Raw genomic sequence first — 20,828 nt, forward strand, 5'->3', positions numbered from 1 at the left:
GTAATGTTCTATTTTCTGTATAATATATTTAATCCAATAAATGACCCATTGATCTAACCATGTCCTATTTAATTTACAGTTTAACTTACTCCTGCGATGGGCACCACTTGTACACAGCCAACAGCGAGGGCACTGTCATGGCCTGGTGTCGTCGAGATCAGCAGAGGATGAAGCTCCCCATGTTTTACTCTTTCCTGAGCAGTTACGCAGCTGGCTGAACCCCCGCTCCTCTTCATCCAGTTTGTGCTTTCAATCTTATTTCTGGCCTTGACAAGAGCATCAGCCCCTCCTCCTCTTCCTCCTCTTTCTCCTCCTCCTCCTCTTCGTCTACATCAGCACTCGAGAGGAAGAGTCAGCATGGCCTCAACTCCCTGGACCCTCCCCGAGTCTTAATTAAAACTGTCTAAAGCTGAGCAGACTGTATCCCCCAGTCTCCACCACCATAAATGGAAATCCAATGTTTATATGGAGACGATTTTATAAATAGTTTGTGGGTGGATATTTGGAGGACTGATGTTTGCGTTGGCTGGGAGAAAAATGTGCAGACACTTTATATACATTTTTAAATGCATATTGTTTTGGGTTCATTTGAGAGGAAAATCAGTGGCATACAGCAGGCAAGATCTGGGCAAGTTGTCTAAAAATGGAGCTATAATTTCCCAGCAAATTGTTGTTTTTTTTGTTTTTTTTTACATTTCCTGCAGTTGTCAATATATTTTTCCAATTTTATTTTCCGATACGCTGCTATTGCAAAGTCAGAAAGGCACAGTGCCCTATTGTCTCTTGAGTGTGGACATCCTGCGCTTCATGGGACAGGTCGGTGCCACAGATCAACGATTGGATCAATGCTGACGCCGCAAAGATGGCCCCTCCCTCTGCGTATCTGCGAGGGGAGGAGGGGGAGACGGGGGCGCATCACCAGTGTCCCAGTCCGGGGGGGCAGAAGAATGGACTGTGCTCCCTGATGTTGCCTGTTGAGTTTTACCTTTGCATGCTCTAAGAACTCTGAGAATGAGAGATTTTTTTTTTTTTTTACCATTTTCAACACTCCTTAATGAAGCTCTGCCTTGCTTTTTGTTTATTTCAGGTCTTAACGCACTGAAATCCGTTCATAATTGTATTTATTGAAAACTGTGCTAGCCTGGCCAGGACACACTATTTACAAATTTAAGTGTGTCCTTTTGTTTTCAAGATCTATTTCATGACTAATCAAAATTATCTAACTGAGTGCATAGGTCCCTTTTTGCTGTAACTTGTTCCATATTTCCATCCAGTTCTATTCAAACAAGAAGTAATTGCATATTTCCCTTTAAATCCTACTCGAATCAGTATTTGGGACCAAATGAATTCTTAAATATTGTGATTTAAATTTGGGTGACTGGCCAGGCGTCATAACCTCTTCTGTGTACGTCGGAAAATTCTTTGTTTACTACATTTTGCTGCAAGAATTTATGAAGCTTGAAGCACTGGTGCAAAAATGAAGGTTCCACACACAAATTTTAGTTTCACTTGAGTAACAGGTTCTGCACAGGGGCCAAGATTACAGAATTAATAAGTATACTATTGAGCCCAAATCTGTTCATTCACACAGGATGAATAATGTGATTTAATTTTTCAAAATCTGTTGATCTGTCACTACTTTTTTCACATGAATTTAATTTTTCTGTCACATTTTTTTCATAGATTTTTATTTACACTATGTTAAACTATTGATTCTTGTCAGTTCCATGAATAAATTCACAATCGGGTGGTTTAGATCTGGGCTTTTCAATATTTCACTACCATTTTCACATTGTCTTTAATATGAATAAACTTGGGCTTAATTGTTTAATAATATTATACACTACATCCACCAATGTATCCTATATCGCGCAGCTTTTTTACATTCCCCACTTCTCAACATGCTGCACTTTTGAGTTTATTTCTTAAATGTAAAATGCTCAGAGCACTTTTTGTTTTGTTTAGTTTTTTGGGGTTTTTTTTGGTTACTGAATTACACGAAAGCCAATGATTTGCTGTCTGAATAGGATTGAATCACCACTAACTGCACACAAAAGCAATATCGGACATACAGTGGTATTTTGGAGGAGCTAGGAAGCTGTGAAACCAATGGTAGGACATTTCACTCTAGAAAATTGTTTACAAGAAAGGGAATTGTATTGAAAATGATGTCCAGTATTCATTCCTTATTTGTCGTCTTAATTTCCTCACATTTGTGGACACGATTTGAGTTACTGTCTGATGCTGCATGTAAGATTGTGTTTTGCTTGTGAGATACTCCTGTAGCATCCGTTTGTATGAAACTGTATGAGATTTTTGGAAGGAATTGCTAATATATTATGCTTTCTCTGAAGGAAATATAATTTTTCTGTTAATAACTTAAGCTATGCATAATTTATCCTCTAGGTTTTGCCTCTGTTGTGTTTGTTGCATTTACTGACCTCCTGAATGAGCTCTGAAAGTCTTGTATGTATTTTGTTACTGTAAATACATGTATGTGTGAATGTATGACAAAGATGTATAAATATATAAATATCTATAAATATTTGAAGTTACTACAACACTGATACTCTTGTGCTTTGTTTTCATAATACCTTATTTGATTAGTTATATGACTATGTTTAGATCAGAGATATAGAAGTAGACACTATGGTTTAGATGCATGACAAAACTTTGACCATTATCGGATTTATCAGATTTTTGAAATGTGATGTTAACCTCTATGACGTGAGTAACCTATATCTTTCTGAGCTTTCTGTGTACATTTTTACGAAGAAAATTATGGCAAAATGGGCAAACTAAACCTAAAAAACTAAACCAATATAAAAGAAAATGCTGAAGATTGAAACAGATACTCTAAAACTCTTTGTACTTTGTCTTGCAAATGCAACAGTTGCTATAAAAAGTTGATAAACTCACATGTGGCATCAGATGTTTTTAAGATCTGTTTGTCTATAGTAATTGTAAACACACCAATTAAGCCTTTCTATCTTCATCAAGACCAAACCAGACCAAGTTACACAGTAGCCTAAATGAAGTATATGTTAAAGGCTGACTATGCTATTGAATTTAGCTCAAAAACGATGGATAGGCCCGTAGTTTACTGTAGGGGGACCCAGTGATGTCAAAGCTGATGTAAAAATGAAATGGGGGAAGCCTGTAGATCTCTTGTGTCTTCTGCGGATGCAATAAACCAAATGAAAAAGCAACACTCGTCAATTTGACTAATAGCGATGGTGGTGCGTTCAGGGTCGCTTTGTGCATCGCGTTAACGCCAGTGTTGCATCTCTCCGGGCGCTTCATCGAGCTCTCCCTGCCCCACAGCCCGTGTCTACTCGTCACAGAGGTTTCCCCCCCTGCTGCATGCGTGCGTAACATCTCGTGGAGCGCGACCAAACCTCCGCCGCTCCTCCGCTTTCCTCCTCTTCCCACACGGATAACGCACGGACTCCAACCCGGGATCCATCGCTCTCCGTCGGGTTTACACTGACCAGAACCAGGCTGGGATTTCCTCTGCTTTGAGATTTGACAGATCCGGATCCGTGCGTGTGTGAGTGTGTGTGTTGGGTGGAGTCAATCCGGAATCCTCTAAATTGGATACGCGCTGGCACATTTCAGGTACGTCTATGTTCCTATATCCATCTCCATATTATCCACTAAGGCTTGTGCGTAATTTCAACTGGGATCCCTCGGTTTGCCCGCGGTATAGCTTTCTGGACGTGCATGGCTGTTATTAAGGAGCTGGGCCGCATCTTGCACGGTGTGTCCAAAGCTCCATCCATTTTCCACCTCAAATCACCGCGTTTTTTAACATTTTCGCACAACAGGCTTTTATAAACACTGTGATAACCCTTCTTTTAGACGTGAGGTGTTCGTGTGCGCGTTGAGGGTGAAGGAAGATGAGGGGAAACCCAAATGGAACAAGGCCTGGTGTTCAAGAGAGGGTGTGATTATGGCCATAAATTGTCTTTTGAGCGACACTGGAAAGGGATTTTCATCGTCAAATCCACCATATGCGCTCACTACACGCAACATATGCCTCCTAATTGCAATTTACATCAGTTTTAATCGCCTTGTAGCGTTGTAAGGGATTAAATAAATAAACAATTGGATGCGATTGATTCAACAGCACCCCACCTCTTCGTGTTTGTGTGTGGATCATACAGCACACAGCGGTGGTCAGGTGTCTCCGCTACTGAGGGTATTGATGGATGTTGCTTTCAAGTAAATCTGGGACATTTCAGATTTCAGGGGGTCATTAAAGGCCCCAGAATAAAAGCAATATGAGTGGGTTTAGTGAGATAGTGTATGCTTTGATGGTTGCAGTGCCAGGACTAGCCTACAGCTGCTCAGTGACTATATGCTATATGAAATACTGTATATCTTAAGGCTTTAGGTTACTGCATGTATTTTGGTCTCCTAAAGCCCGTATTTTTTGAATCAGAACATGCATGAAACGTACACAATGTTTCTATAGAGTCTGCAGATCATATAATGGTGAATAATGGGCCTATTGTAATAAGCAAGCAAGTGTTTTTGGCCGAGGTACTAACATCAAGTGCTCATGAAGTTCAATAAGTAGCCTATGATGTATTCACTATAAGGATGTAACAATATCCAAAATATCGTGATATTGTATCGTCAAAAGTCTCACAATAGTACCGTGGGGTGTTACAATATATCGAATTACAAGTTCCTTCAGCCTAAATGCATTTTTATAGTAGCAATAGCGAATAAACATCAGGGAACTACATATCCCATGATTCATTTCAGCACAGAGGACATGAAATTATAAGTTTTTTACTTGAATTCTTGAGATTATGACAGTAATAATTCACACCAAAATCTTGTCAGGGTATTTTAAAAGCAAAAAACCTCTTCAAAATATCGCAATGAATATCGTACCGTCAGATGTACATCGTGATAATATCGTACCGAGATTTCTGAATATAGTTCCATCCCTAATTCACTGTTATTGCCTATCCATGGGTTTCAGAACGCTGAAACATTTCAGCTGTTGCCATAGGGCGTGACAGTTTAAAATGAAATATAATATCTTTTGAGTAGTCAGGCTGGTGACACCTAGTGCCTCCGCTCAGTTTCTCTTTGTAACCTTAGGTCAGAAATCGGAATACACTAGACAGTTTGCAAAAGTGCAAGTTTATGCACAAAACAAAGAGAACAAAGAGAATGTTTGGTGAAATTTATCAAGGGGAAAATCTATTGCCCTTCTTCCTATGGGATTTGGAAAAGTTTAATATTCTACTTAGCCCCGTTAGTGGCACATTACATATGCCATGACCAAATAGCAGCAATCGGTTAAATAAAAAAGTACCTGCGTATCATCGAGCGAATGAATTCTAACGCTGGTCAGACTTTCAGATTTATACGAAGTGAAACTATCTAATGAATCAGGCTATCTTTAGACTGGGAAATTGTCCTTAAAATGTTGCATGTAACAAGAAGCTGAAACAGATCTTGTGCTTATTGGAAATGCATTGCCAATCAATCAATATAATTTTATTTTTCAAAGCATTCATTTCAGCTCTATACACTATACTTCTCTTTTAAGTCCACCTTTAGACCTTGCCCTATCTCTGTAGATTGTTAAATCGGCATTGCTGTCATTTGTTACCTGGCCATAAAGAAACTAAGATGCATTAAGATAAAACTATACATTCTTCATAACCTCATAACTATTCTCCTTATTAAGACTTTTTCACTACTTATACATTTATTCAATAGATTAGCCTATTTTCAACATTTTAAAAGTACACTTTACAACTTCTTTCTCTCTATAGGATAAAGATAACTACAATTATGTTTTACAATTATGTTTACGAGTTTGAGCCATTAATAATCACATTTTGAAAGTCAATTAGCTCATTTGCTGCATTTAACTTATTCTGAAATTCCTATAAGATTCTACTTCAAATTAACAAAAAACACTAGTCTACATATTTGCCATGTTTCATGTTTCGAAACAAAAATATTAATCCTTGAAGAAAACCTTGTGATGAAAGGTCGAGACAAACTCCTTCATATCGGGGAGGTATTATTTGCCTGAAATCCATAAATAGCACCATATGATTCTGCGCCCTCCAGATGCCCTGTAGTCCCATTATTTAGCCGTACTCGCCTTTTCTCCATTCGACACTGACACTATTGCCCTCCTCTTGGCTGCTAAGTGACCACCCCAGTCTGCCCCTTCATAATAAATAGGTCAGAGTTGACTGTTGAACATATCCCTCAGTTATAATAGGTCTTTATAAACCCATAGTGGTTGCTCTTTGGGAGGTTGTCGCGATGCCTTCAGGGACCTGGTCTTTTCAGGACAAAATGCTGTTGGATCCACTGACTCTATGGGCTCCTGTTGTGTGTCTTTGTGCAGGACTGAGACATGAAGGACAGCATCGCCAACAACAGCACGGCCAGCATCTCCCAAGCCCGGAAAGCCGTGGAGCAACTCAAGATGGAAGCCTGCATGGATAGGATAAAGGTACCGTTCATTTTGATTTGATCTTTATTAAAGTAGACATATTATTTTTCATGATTTACAGCTGTGCAAGTGTGGAATTGGAAATAAAACTAAATAAGGCTGCACATTACAATATACTGCAATAAATTCAAAATTCCGATTTGGGTTCACACAAATATTAAACCGCAAAGACTGCAATTATGTAGATGGATGTCCTCTACAAAGAACAAAATATCCTGTGCTTTTATAGAAAAATTGCATCATGCCTGGAATTTAGATCTCTATAAACTTGTTTTAAAATACGTGGAATTCATATTTTGTCTTCTCTCAAATCTTAATGCTCATGGAGTTGTGGATCAATCTTACTTTTTAAACTTGCATCGCAAATCTTATAACAAACATTTTAAAAATGTCAGAAAAAAGCAATTTCTTACCTAAATTAAGCAGCTCTATGCAAAATCTTACACATTATATAGTTGGAATGATGCTAATTATCCAGTTTAATTTAGAACAAGTTACAAGAGTGATTATCGATTCCTTCTATAGTGATAATACATAACCATGACATATACCTATAATCACCTGGACATAACAAAGCAAGGTTAGTCATCCCTTTATAAAGAAACAAAATTAGGCTTAGGTAATTACACAGCAAATATCTTCCCTTCTTTAAACATTTTGTGAAATCAATGATCCAAACAAAACATGTTGTTTAGTCTGACGTCTCTCCTGGGATTAAATCACACGCATCAGATCATCTCAGTCAGTTGTGACGCTCTGCACACTTTCAGATTAGAGCAAATTTAAGGAAGAGGAATTGAGGAATAAGATATAAATACTAAGCGTTTTTTAATGATAAATAAGGATAGAGATGTTTGGACATGTGCAGAGGAGGAATAGTGAATATATGGGTAAGGAAGTTTAGCCTGATTCATCGCAGCATTAGGATTCGTTCGCTCGACGGTAGGCGGTTACTTTTTTATTTAACCAATCTCTACTATTTGGTTGTGACGTATGTAACGCGCCGCTAATGGGGCTAACTGGTATATTAAGCTTTCCCAAATCCTGTAGGAAGAAGTGCAATAACATCTAGCCAGGCTGATGCTACCTAGTGGCTCCACTCAATTTCTTTTCACTCCAGCGACTAGGTCAGGAATCAGAATACACCAGATGGTTTGCAAGAACCCCGAAAGTGCGAGTTCGGGCACCAGCCAATCAGCAAAGAGCCATACATTCTATGTTGGCAACGATTCTCGAGATCGAGGATTTAAAGCCGGAACAAAGAGAATGTTTGGTGAATTTTATCAAAGGGAAGGACATTATTGCCCTTCTTCCTATGGAATTTGGAAAAAGCTTAATATACAAGTTAGCCCCATTGCGGCATTACGTCACAACCAAAAGCAGCGATTGGTTAAATTTTAAAAAAGTACCCACCTACCATCGAGCGAGCGAATTCTAACGCTGCGAGGTTAGATGGTTTCTATGAAGTGAAACCGACTGATAACTAAATAACGTCTTTCCCCGTGATAAAATTCACCAAACATTCTTTTTGTTCCGGCTTTAAATCCTCCATCTCGGGAATCATTGCCAAAACAGAATGTATGGCTCTTCGCTGATTGACTGGTGTCCGGACTCGCATTTCCGGGGTTCTTGCAAGCCATCTAGTGTATTCTGATTCCTGACCTACTGGCTAGAGAGAAATGAAAATGAGCATAGGCACTAGGTGGCGCCAACCTGACTAAAGGAAGGTTGGAGCTACTAGGAAAATGGAGACCTAGACTGCTTTCACACTCCTCTTTGGTTCTGGTTTGGCCTTTGTAAATTGCTGGTGAAGATCTGATTTGTTATTCTTTTAATCTCTGGGCTGGTCCTGGTCTGGTCCTGATCCTGGTCTGGTCCTGGTCTGGCCCTGGTCTGGTCCTGGTTTAGTGCTGGTCTGGTCCTGGTTTAGTCCTGGCATAGTTCCGCTTTTAGATCTTGTGCACGTAAACACGCATCAAAATCAGATCAAATTATTGGTTTATCTGATTATTATGTAAATGTACCCACTATTAATCTTGACTGAAATGACAGATGACCAGTTTTTTATTGTATTACTGTGTACGTCACTGAAATGATCAAACCCGATTACGCCACTCTATCTGAATTTAGACGCACGTGAGCAAGAGGTGACCAGACTGAGAGATCATCTGTTTCGAAAACACAGCGAACCAGTCTATATTTGCCCACCATCTTGTGCTTCTGTAATCACCGTGAGTCCTGAGAGCGGTGACTTCACCAGAGGAGCTGACCTGACTGCCTCCTCCTGTCAGCCCCCTGTCCCCCCGCCCGCCCCACACTGTCTTTTACTGTCACATATAGAGTCCACGGAGTCTCACAGCGGGACGTCCCTCTGCCCTGACTCAGAGCCACTGTCTACTGCTGCTGACACAGACCTTCTCCGGGTCTTTGTCATAAAAAAGTTTGCATTTTTGTTACCCCAGCGGAAGATAATAATAGAGAATAGAGAATAGTGATATATTGTAGTAATAACTTTCACCGTACTGGGGTTCTGCTAATCCGTAATAGTAGCAGTAATTATAGTGAATTACTCAGCGTTCACTTTTACCATGGGACGGACTGAAACACGCTGCCAATGGCCTGTGTGTTTGGCCAAAGCACAATCAGCCAACATGTTATTTGTGAATCAGCATCCATGACTATTATTACCACTCTGCTACGCCCTGTGCAAATGCTACTGCTGCTAGTACTACTACGACTACTACGGCTACTGCTATTACTGCTGCTACTACTAATACTTTTACTAATATGTCTACAGTTACTACTTTGACTACTACTACTGCTACTGCGGCTAGTACTTTTACTATTATTACTGCTATGTCTGCAATTACTACTATGACTACTACTACTACTGCTGCTGTTATTACTGCAACTGCTGCTGCTACTGAGGCTGTTGCTATTATTACTACGAACTATTTCTACCACTGCTACTGCTACTACTACGACTATGACGGCTAGTACTACTACTATTACTACTACTACTACTACTACTACTACTGCTACCACTACAATGCCTGCTGCTATTACTACTACTACTGCTACTGCTGCTATTACTGCAACTGCTACTACTACTACTACTACTACTATGGCTGCTGCTATTACTGCTATTACTACTACTACTACTACTTCTGCTGCTGCTGTTACTGCTAATACTACGACTATGACTACTACTACTGCTGCGACTACTACTACTACTACTACTACTACTACTACTACTACTGCTGCTGCTGCTACTGCTGCTGCTGCTACTGCTACTACTGCTGCTGCTGCTACTACTACTACTACTACTACTACTACTACTACTACTACTACTGCTGCTGCTGCTACTACTACTACTACTACTACTACTACTACTACTACTACTACTACTGCTGCGACTACTACTACTACTACTGCTGCTGCTGCTACTACTGCTGCTGCTGCTACTACTACTACTACTACTACTACTACTACTACTACTACTGCTGCTACTACTACTACTACTACTACTACTACTGCTGCTGCTGCTGCTGCTACTGCTGCTGCTGCTGCTACTACTACTACTACTACTACTACTACTACTACTACTACTACTACTACTACTACTACTACTGCTGCTGCTACTGCTGCTGCTGCTACTACTACTACGACAACGACGACTATGACTACTACTACTTTTGCCGTTACTGCTAGTACTACTACTACTACTACTACTATTTCTGCTACTATTACTGCTACTGCTACTGCTACTGCTACTACTACTACTACTGCTACTACTACTACTACGGCTGCTGGTATTATTACTACTACTACTACCAACACTATGACTACTACGACTACTATTACTACCACCACTACTACGAGTACTACTACTAGGAAAGGCAAGTTTATTTGTATAGCACAATTCGTACACAAAGTACAAATAGAAAAATCATAATACAAACAATACATACTACTACTCCTACTACTACTACTACTACTACTACTACTACTGCTACTACTACTACGACGACGACTGCTGATAGTACTGGTTTTCTTTTATCGTGTATAAGAAGAAATGTTTTATATCACTGTTTTAAGTTCACCTTTTGATCTATTTTGCAACAACCCAACTTTGCCACTTTGACAGTTGAGTCCATTGTGGCCCATATAATAATATAATGGTGTAATATACTCGTCTGCTGTCTGTGTCACAGTTTAAGGTCAGCGGCCCGTCTGCTCCTCTCATGTTTCCAAAGCCGTATGATCTTTCTAATTTTAAATCCAGCTCTTGTTCTGATAATGGGGGTGAGTTGTTACATTATGGCCCTCAACCTTTGGTCCAACACGCAGATCACTGTGTCATTATCGCATCACGCTGGTTACATATTGACTTTGGACCTATCTACTCTGTTTTCATTGCAGTTTTAATGGGGGAAATCTCGCTATGTAAATACAGGCACGCAGTCAATCTATTTATATTTAGACAATATCTGAACTTAAAATATACAAACCATTCCCTTGCCTCGTGTGGTAGAGTTTATGCTGATGAAAAAAATAAACAAACATAGTATAAATTAACTATCAAAGCTTTTTTTGTCCACCCGTTTTCAATTTTCCTGCCCTTTAAAGGCTAAAAGTGTCCAAAAACATCATAAACTGTTTTGAGCTGTAGAAGATCTTTTCACTGTGGAACATCTTTTAGCAATAATTCAATATAAGTTTGCATGCTTGCTCAGGGTTACTCAGCTATGGGGGAGCTAATGAGCACAAGAACTTTGTAAACCGCAAAGTTCGTAAAGCAAATCTTTGTTATAAATGTGCTTTTTGGACTTAAAGTTGCACTATGTAACTTTTTGTTTCAGGGTCTGCCGTCACCTGTTTATTTTTATGAATACAGTATGTCTTTGCTCTGCCTGTAATGTTCCACAGTGTGACATTAAACACCTTGTATTTATTCAATTACAGGTGGTTTTACTGCTCAGAAATAGAAAAACTAAATGAAACAACTCACTGTGACCGGGGTCGCCTCTCCACAGATCTGATTTGTAACTTGGTCTGGTTTGGTCTCCATGAAGATAGAAAGGTTTAATATCATACTGTGAAACATTCCAGACAAAGCAATAACATCTCCATTAAAAAAAAAAAAAAAAAAACATTTGAAAGACCTTCCACCAGAAAAATTACACTATGCCTCTTTAAAAATTAAGTCCCATGTAGCTGGTTAGCCTTTGTGATGCTTTTGAACTCTTAACATTTTAATTTTATGAAAAATCTATGGGAAAAATGAATGGAAAATGTACTTCTGGAACTTAATTGAAGTGTGTGAGAGCTATAGATAGATTTCAGTATTTGTGCTCATTTAGTATTTCATTATTTCCATACACATAACTGTCAACTAAATAAATAAATAAGTAAATAATGTTTTGGGGGGGAAAAAAAAACCCACAGCTTTTTAAACTGCGTCTGTTTAGTTACTGTATCCAGTGGTTCATGTGCTCAGGGAGTGACTACACCTCCCACAGTCATTTTATGTTATTGCCCAGAAAATACAGTAATACATTCTTAATGATCTTAATAATTATAAAGAAAATGTTAGTACTTATCTTTCTATTTTTTACTTGTACATTTATATAACTGTGTCTTATTTGACACCTGTCTTTTACTATCCTTTTTGCTGCTTATTTAGAATTTATTTTACCATTTATATTTCTTCTTTTTCTTATTATATTTATTGTGATGTGTGAGCTACTGTGTCCAAATAATTTCCCTTGTGGATCAATAAAGTTTGTCTAAATCTAAATCTATAAGGGCTTGTGAAAACCATAGCCTCATATTACATCTCAATGAAAAAAAAAATCATGCCCAGTATCACTAAATCTGTAAGTATCCATCAATAAAAAGCTTAAGATCCTTCTAGAAATGTGACTCTTTTAAAGATTGTGACATGCTTTATATTTTTTACTTTTTAATGATGCTAAATAGGGTCTCAGGTTTACACTGTATGATGACTCATAAACTTATAGCGTTATTAAACAGTCTTATCTGGTCTGCCTTTCACAGTTCACAGAGCAGCCATATGATGTCAACAAAAGACACATCGCCATTACAGACAATAAATAATACATAAATATGCAGTACATTAGCTAATGAGTCTTGTTTCAAAGTGCCTTTTAACACTGCTCATCTGCTGTTGTCGAAATCACAAAGTTGGTTTATTGTCAACCACAACACATCGTATAAAAAGCTTCCCTCTCTCTTGTTAATCTGATGACATTTAGACGAAAATACTGAGAAATGTTGCTTTATCTTTGCTTTACTCTAAACATTATAATTTGTTATCGTGATCATCAAATCTTCAAACAAGTTCAGATCAATCAAAGCATTTGGAAGTGGTCGAAACAGCAGGGAACCCAGACCGAATGCAGATTAAAAAAAACATTTAGGCTATATACTTCCTTTTGAAAAAAATGTGAAATTGTCGACTTAATTGGCTGGCTTTTTGACGCCTGTCTCCCAAATCATGATGTTAAAAGGGGTCAGGAGAATGTTTCAAAATACGTGATAAAACAACAAGCCTTATGTAAAGTAGTTGCTGGTTGAAGTTTATGCCCTAGACTGGAGGTCAGGAAGCACTATCGTATTTTTCAGAATAAAAGGTGCACTTGATTATAAAGCGCATCAAGCTAAACAGACGGACGGCACTTGAGACTGATCCCTTAGCCCAGGCGTCCATGACCAATTGGCAGATCGTGGCGTAACTCGTGTGTGATTCCTTGACTGTCTTGGTGAATGTGTATTATGAATGTGAATGTGGGTGGATAATTTAAGTATTTTAAAATTTCTGACGAGGAAGACTTGAATATACATTGAGTAGTAATGTGTTTTAAGCAGCTTTGTGCACATTTGTTTACGTTTTACAGACGCTAAACTTAAAACTACATGGCTACATTTGCATAAACAATAAATGCTAAATAAAACAACTCTTTATTTGTGCATTGATGCAGTCATCTTCTGTCAGATTAAGGACCCTAAATTGGATTTTACTCGACGAGGCTACTGACTACGGTAGCCATAATGCTCCGACAATCCATCATGCTTTGCAGCTTCGTAGCTTGCCAAAGTCGTTCTAAAACATTTTGACAGATTTTTGAGCTCTGTGTACCACATAAAATCGGTTCAAGGTCATTAAGCACAACCAGAAATAATACATAAGGTGCATCAGATTATAAGACGCACTGTCGATTTCTGAGAAAATTAAAGGATTTTAAGTGCGCCTTATAGCCTGAAAAATATGGTACTTAATGTATTATGCAAACTTGACTTTTCAGACCATGTGGTTTTATATGTCATGCCTCTTTGAGTAATCTTGTGATCTCTCTGTCCAAACTCAGCCCACAAACCTCTGTAACCCAAGCACCCAAATGGGAAACTGAAACTCATTACACATTTCAATAAACTGCTTTCATTGAATATAGCATTTTCAAGGTAACATGGTGAGCTAAATGTATGTGTTAACAAACTCCATAGAACTGTAATGCTCCCTTTATAATTAATTATAAATCATTATTAAAATATCATATATCACATGAAACTGCACAAATACACTCAATTTCACCTGATTCTTTTATGTTTTGCCACTTCAGATTAATGAGCATCTATTTAATTTAGCTGTGTGTGGTTCTGGGTCGATTGCGCAGTTATAGGGAGGGTTCTGTCATGAAAATATTAAAAATCCTAACCCTAGAGGAGTGGGTTTAGTTGAGTTTAGTTTAGTTAAGTTAAGTTTAGGGTAATTAAAATCTCAGACAATATATTTCTTTCAACACAAATAAGCGATTCCTTAAATATTCTCATGTGTGGTATTGGTTTTGTTTGAAATGAGTTGAGTTGAGTCCTAAAACAGGAGGAATCTCGAGGGCTGGAACTGTTCACTTCAAATCATTATTTAATCTTACTGTGTGGGGTTATGGGTCAGTGGCATAGTTATTTAGTTTAATTTAGATCAGTTTGGGTCCGTTTAGTTTAGTCTAGTTTAGGTTAGTTTAGTTTGATTTAGCTGAGTTTAGTCTAGTTTAGATTATTTTAGGTTAGTTTATATTAGTTTGATTTAGTTTAGTTTAGATCAATTTAGTTCAGTTCGGTTTAGATCAGTTTGGTTTAGTTTAGTTCAGTTTGGTTTAGTTTAGATCAGTTTAGTTCAGTTTAGTTTAGTTTGGTTCGGTTTAGTTCAGTTCGGTTTAGTTCAGGTTGGTTTAGTTTAGTTTAGTTTGATTCAGTTTAGTTTAGTTTAGTTCAGTTTGGTTCAGTTTGGTTTAGATCAGCTTAGTTTAGTTCAATTCAGTTTGGTTCAGCTTGGTGCTGTTTAGTTCAGTTTGGTTTAGTTTAGTTCAGTTTGGTTAAATTTAGTTCAGTTCGTTTAAGTTTAGTTTAGATCAGTTTCGTTCAGTTCATTTTAGTTTAGTTTAGTTCAGTTTAGTTTAGTTTAGTTTGTTTCTGTTTAGTTCAGTTCAGTTTAGATCAGTTCAATTTAGTTTAGTTTGGTTCTAATTAGTTTTTTAGTTTACTTCTGTTTAGTTTTGTTTAGTTTTGTTTAGTTGGTTGTGCACTTAGTCTAATCCGAGGCCACACTGGACTCTTGGTGCAGTTAATTATCCGCTGGTCACACCACTGTCCTCCGCCATTGACTTTTCTTCAAAGATGTGGTGTATAACAGACTGTGCAGTATAAATAAACCTCATTGATTTTAGAGCTCTTCTTCTTCTTCTTTTTCCTCCCATCTCTTGTTACTTGGATCTCTCTTCTTTCGTAACATTGTTGGACGCTAATCACAACACACACAGAGACATGTCCTCCCCATTATAAAAGTTGGACGGACTATCTTGTGTTGTACTTTTGCTTTGTTGTAGTCTGCTCTTTGAGTCTCTGTATCAAAGACAGTTTCCTAATTATCTCCATGGCCCACTTAACCACATTTAATAGGCCTACATTTAAGTCCCACATACACACGGGTTACACATTCTTATTATAATGTATATTTTAGGCAGACCTGTTTTGCATTATTACTTCATTAAGGTAGTTTAGGGTAATTTACTTTACAAACTTTTTCCTTCAAGGCACTCAAAAGCTCTTTACATTACAAAACACACACACACATTCATACGCTCAACAACCAGTCATGTTTTTATTTCAAGGGCAGGATTTGAACCGGCAACCTTCAGATCAAACGATAAGCACGTTACCAACTGAGTTATTGTCACCCAGGATAGTTCCACAATCTGAGAGTCAGTGGTTTCATCCCATTTTCAACCAGTAACATTTTTTTAGTAACTACGCAAGTGGGTATTTTGACCATATCACTTTTTTTAATGCACATTCTCCAACTCCAAGTATAAACGTGAATTTTTATTGGATTTAAGTAGATTTGTTGACGTGTATTTGTCTAAGGAGAGAGGGTGTGGCCGAAGGAGGTCAACACCCTGTATCAAGGTGTGCGGAATTATAGGCTCTATTCACGCCTACGTCACAAACCAGGAAAACGTTTGGAAAGATGTGATGACAACTTCCAACGGGTTCTGTTCGCATTAGTAAGTCTGACAGAATCTAAGAAAAATTAGAAAATAGCCCAGTTTTCTTTATCTACATGTCATTGAAGCGTTCCGTTCAAGGGTGTAGGTTTGCATAGGGACGGTGGGGACATGTCACAACCAGTATTTGCCATTTTATTTTAATTTTTAAAAAAGTAGTAGTATTCATTGAACATGTTTTAGTTCACATTTTGTTTATTAGATGCTCTGAGATATATTCAGTGATATGACGACAGGGTTACTTCTGCTGCTATTTCATTGGTTGCAGCAGAGTGATGTCAATAGTGGAGCCAGGAGCCTAAACTGGGGAAGCGGCAGGACAGTGCAGCACCCGAAGATGTTGACTTGAGCAGGTGTGAGTGAAGACGCAGCGCACCAAACCTTGAAAAACTTTTCAAAAGGAACTTACATGGCTTCATCTTCAATAAAACTTGCCTTATAATGAGTTGCAGCAGAAAAAGAGTGACTATTGCCACAAGTGCCCCTCCCAAACAGAGCCCTACTCGTGCTCTCTTAGCAGCCGGACTCTCTTGAAAATATTCCATGGAAAAATGTCTTGACATTACCTCACAAATATCTCATCACCAACAAGCAAAGGGAAATCTGCTACAAACTTCTACAGCTGATAATGTCCCCACCGAACTGAGACCAAACCTACACCCTTTGTTCCGTTATTTTTGGCTAATCAACAATTACAACCATACCTCAGTTTTCATCATTTCCCCACTGACACAGAACTCCGAGTGCACTGGGTACATGCGATTAGAAGAGATGAGGTGCCAATTCAAGATGATTACAAACAGCATATACATATGTAGTCTTCATTTTACCACTGATCACATTTACTTCAATGGGTTTGATCACAGTTGGTCACCGAGCCAGGTGTCGGGAACTACACCGGAAGTTGTCATCGCACGTTTCCAAACATCTTCCTGGTTTGTGATGTAAGCATGAATAGAGTGTATTAGGGCAAAATGGGACAAAAAAAAAGAGATTTAACTGAGTCTGAAAAGTCAAATATTGTTTAAAAAAAAAAAGTCTTTCAGTGGGATGCAGCACTTTTGAAATTGCAAAGATATTGAAGCGTGATCACAGAACCATCAAACGTTTTGCTACTTCAGTTTTATGAACATTTTGGATTGACCTAGAGCACTGTAGTTGTGCAATTATAAAATGAATCCTCATAAATAGAACTTGCCTAATAATTATGCTCACAGTGTAAAATATGATGCAAATATTAAAGTGTGTTGATGTGTCTAATAGATTTTACCAGTTCCTCCAGTCACACCCAAACTGACAGCTCATTTCTCTGTTAAAACGCACATGCTGTTTTTGAAGCCAATTATTTTTGCTTTTACCATTGACTGCTCACATGCATTGACAGAAAAAGATGAAGACTGTATTGTGTTTTTCAGAATCAGAAAAGTATTGAAAGTTCAGCGAGTAAGGGTCAAGCGGGGACTGTAGCAGACTTAGTGATGGTGATTTGTCATATGTTTATTTTAAGGAGGTTAATTTGTTTTTCTCTGTGGGATGTTCCGTCCAATCACGTCGAGTGTGGCTGGACCAGAGCGTTTGACTTTGAATCTGAGGTGAAGGAAAGTCGTCACCTTGTCATGAAAAGAAGAAAGAAAAGAAATGATTCAATGGAACTATTATGCTTTGGAACATATGCCACTTTGAATTTTGGTCATATTTTTGATGGAAAAGGAAATTGTTGTTCTCGGGTTAATGGTAAAAGTTTTGGTTTTGCTCAATAAAAGAAGTTTTCATTGTTGTTCAAAATTTTGTTGTGGGTTCAGTTTAAAGGTGTGCTATGTAATGTTCCTGGCGCAGGATAAGGCACCTCCTAGTTTCCATGGAGAAGTAATTGCTATGCCTGGAAAATTCCGCTGTATGGCATTAAAGGGGCCTTATTACACTATTTTTAAGCTATAATGTGTAATTGTTGTTGTTGTTTCCTCATCACAAACATACCTGGAGTTGTATTAACAAAATGTAGCCCTTACTAAAAAATGTAAAAGTGGGCAAGGTACAAACCCGAGGCACACTGACTGAATATATCAAAAGACGCCAACATGTTTCGACCAGCAAGATGGCCTTCGTCAGGGCATAAGTGACAGTCAGTGTGCCTCAGGTTTGTACTTTGCCAACTTTTACATTTTTTATTAAGGGCTACATTTTGTTAATATTTCAAGTTTAACTCTCGTAGAGCACCTGCACTACTACTTTTGACTTTTTTATGACCCAGTGAAGTGCTTTACCTCTTCTCTTCATACCTGGAGCTGTGTTATGTTTCATTCACAAAATGTTTAATACACCTTGAAACAGAAAACTCTCTGCCACTGTGTTTTTAAACTACCTACACCTTTACTAGTATCATCTGGATAATTTCAGCCCGGGAATTTCCAAATCTCTACTGAACTCAGAGGCGGTGCTACCATTAGGAAACAGTGGGCGGCCACCCAGGGCCCCCAAACCTGAAGGGGCCCCCAACCAATTGCTTTCAGTGCCACTAATGGCCTCAGAATAATTTGATTTTCTCTCAATATGACATTAAATGAGAGTAGTTTAGTTTTAAACAAGAAAACACCTTCAAAATAGGATCTGACTGTCAAAGCAGTGGATGTAAACAGAAATGTGAGTGTAAACTGTAAAAAAGTCAAACAACATTCAGCTCTGGTTATCTTGTAAGCAATCGCCTAGGGCCCCCAAAATGCTAACTCCACCACTGACTAAACTAAAGGTAAAAGGCAGCTGTTAATGAAAACTACCACAACATGACATCACAAGGTGGAATAGATTAGTGTTTCCCTTCTTTTTTTTTTTTTTCCTGGGGACCCATATTTTAAACACCCCAAGTCAATAGACATTGTTCGTAAATCATAAAATAAAGGTGGATTTGACTATTATTGAACATTAATGAGGATATTTTATTGTTGTCTCTCGTTAGTATTACTCAAGTTTTAAACAATGAAAAACAGTCACTGACCAGCAATAAAAGAATCCATAAGTCGCCTATTTGGACATTAATTGTAGCTCTGTATATTGCAGATCTACATGATTGTGACAAGGCGACTTAAAAAAATAAAAAAAAATTCTGAGGGTTGCAACCCAGTCCAACACTCGAATAGAGCATTTTGAGCTTTGAAGATATAGAGAGATAAAACAGATAAACATTTGGAGGGTTACGCAAACATGTGAATGAAAAAAAACCACAACTCCACATCTGTTTTTGAGGAGGTAACAACATTATCAAATTGGGTTAAAGCTCATAAGAGTCTGTGTAATACAATACCTTTAAACTTAAATTACAATTAAATTACAGATGTCTTTATCAAGATTCAAGGATTTTTTGTCACAAGTAACATGAAAATTACATTTAGAGCTTTAGTGCAATGCTTTTTAATGCTACAAAATACCTAAAACATGCATTCTTACTCTCCACAGATCTGACCTGTAACTTTAGTTTAGGTTTAGTCCATCATTAGTAAGTTGTTGTTTTGCCCAACTATATTCTTATACTATAAAACTGTCAAGTCATCTGGGATATTATAATCCATTCTGTAAATTATTTTCATCTAAAGTCTAATTAAAATGCAAATATGCGTGATTCATTAGCACTACACACTGTTAATATGGGCACTGGATTAATTTAAAAGTGATTACGTGGACGCTTGTTTGCTGTTTGGGGTTTTGGTTTTTCTTGAGTCTCTTTGTTGCTTCCTAAACTTTTTGACCTGTTGAAATGAAGCGTTGACCCGTTCTCAAAGGTGGCTCTAGACTTTTCTCTCACAGATTGTTTCGCTGTGGTTTGCGGGGTCACGGAGAGGTCACGGCGGAAAAGTGGAAGATGTTTCAAAACTTCTAACATAAAAACCACAATTTTCAAAGTTTGACGTCTTTATTGCGATAAGTTGTAAGCAAGCAATTTGTCCAAAGTTGCTGTGAGTGCTTTAAAGGTATTGGTTATTTTTCTGTCTTGGTTCAAGCAGGGTACCGTCTAAAAGTTTTTAAAGTTATAACAATGGTCGTGCTCATAGTATTTGATCACATCTCTTTTGGCTATTTCTTTGACTGCGTCCACTACCATACAATTATTGCTGGGCAGATATTGGACTATATATAATATTTAGAATATTATTTTGAAGAAATGCTTGTATTGGGTATTTTGTTTACAATACAAACTGTTTCAAAATACTCCAAAAAAAGCTTATTCTTTCAAACTAGGGTAAAGTATTTCAGATTTTTTGTGAGTAATTATTTGGTCCTTTGTCTATTATTTACACTTTATGCATTTAAAGCTACATTTCAGTTGCATTGCTAAAATATATTCTGATTATTGATCCTCATTTTAGTATATTTCACTCCCACAGACAAAGCTATACATTGGGTATAGAGTGTTAATCTTTAAGTAATAGCTGAACTTGTTTGGCTACTATTCACTTCTTCAGTGGTGGTGCTACCATTAGGCAAAGGTAGGCGGCTGCCTAGGGCCCCTAAACCTGGAGGGGCCCCCAACCAATTGCCAAGGCCTCAGAGCAATTAGATTTTCTCTCAATATAATATTAAGTGAGAGTAGTTTACTGTACTTTTTAACAATAATCATAAGAAAAATAATAATAAACATAAATGTAATTGTACTAGCAAAAAATAAAACTACTTTCAGTTCTGATTATCTAGGAGGTAGGGATGTCTATCAGTACGATATTTTACGATATTGCATCTCACGGAACGATATTTAT

At 37.8% G+C, this 20,828-nt stretch overlaps 2 protein-coding genes across 4 annotated transcripts in view; both read left to right on the forward strand.

The window, feature by feature from the left end:
• lyst (lysosomal trafficking regulator) overlaps window positions 1-2,567 on the forward strand; it is a 74,465-nt gene extending 71,898 nt beyond the window's left edge. For 2 of the 3 annotated variants that reach the window (XM_055162362.1, XM_055162363.1), the window contains exon 52: window positions 80-2,567. In XM_055162362.1, the coding sequence (XP_055018337.1) occupies window positions 80-218 (139 nt within the window). In that variant the 3' untranslated portion in view covers window positions 219-2,567. The remainder of the gene's footprint in view (window positions 1-79) is intronic. The other variant, XR_008633309.1, reaches the window with a different exon arrangement.
• Window positions 2,568-3,518: 951 nt separating this feature from the next.
• The window catches only part of LOC110157143 (guanine nucleotide-binding protein G(I)/G(S)/G(O) subunit gamma-4), a 30,380-nt gene continuing 13,070 nt past the window's right edge, over window positions 3,519-20,828 (forward strand). Inside the window, exons 1-2 of the mRNA XM_020921411.2 lie at window positions 3,519-3,618; window positions 6,392-6,499. Of these exons, the coding sequence (XP_020777070.1) occupies window positions 6,401-6,499 (99 nt within the window). The 5' untranslated portion in view covers window positions 3,519-3,618; window positions 6,392-6,400. The remainder of the gene's footprint in view (window positions 3,619-6,391; window positions 6,500-20,828) is intronic.

The sequence above is a fragment of the Boleophthalmus pectinirostris genome, unplaced genomic scaffold (genome assembly GCF_026225935.1).
Source record: "Boleophthalmus pectinirostris isolate CB_2022bp ecotype Guang Dong unplaced genomic scaffold, ASM2622593v1 HiC_scaffold_5, whole genome shotgun sequence".
In the NCBI taxonomy this organism is placed as follows: domain Eukaryota; kingdom Metazoa; phylum Chordata; class Actinopteri; order Gobiiformes; family Gobiidae; genus Boleophthalmus; species Boleophthalmus pectinirostris.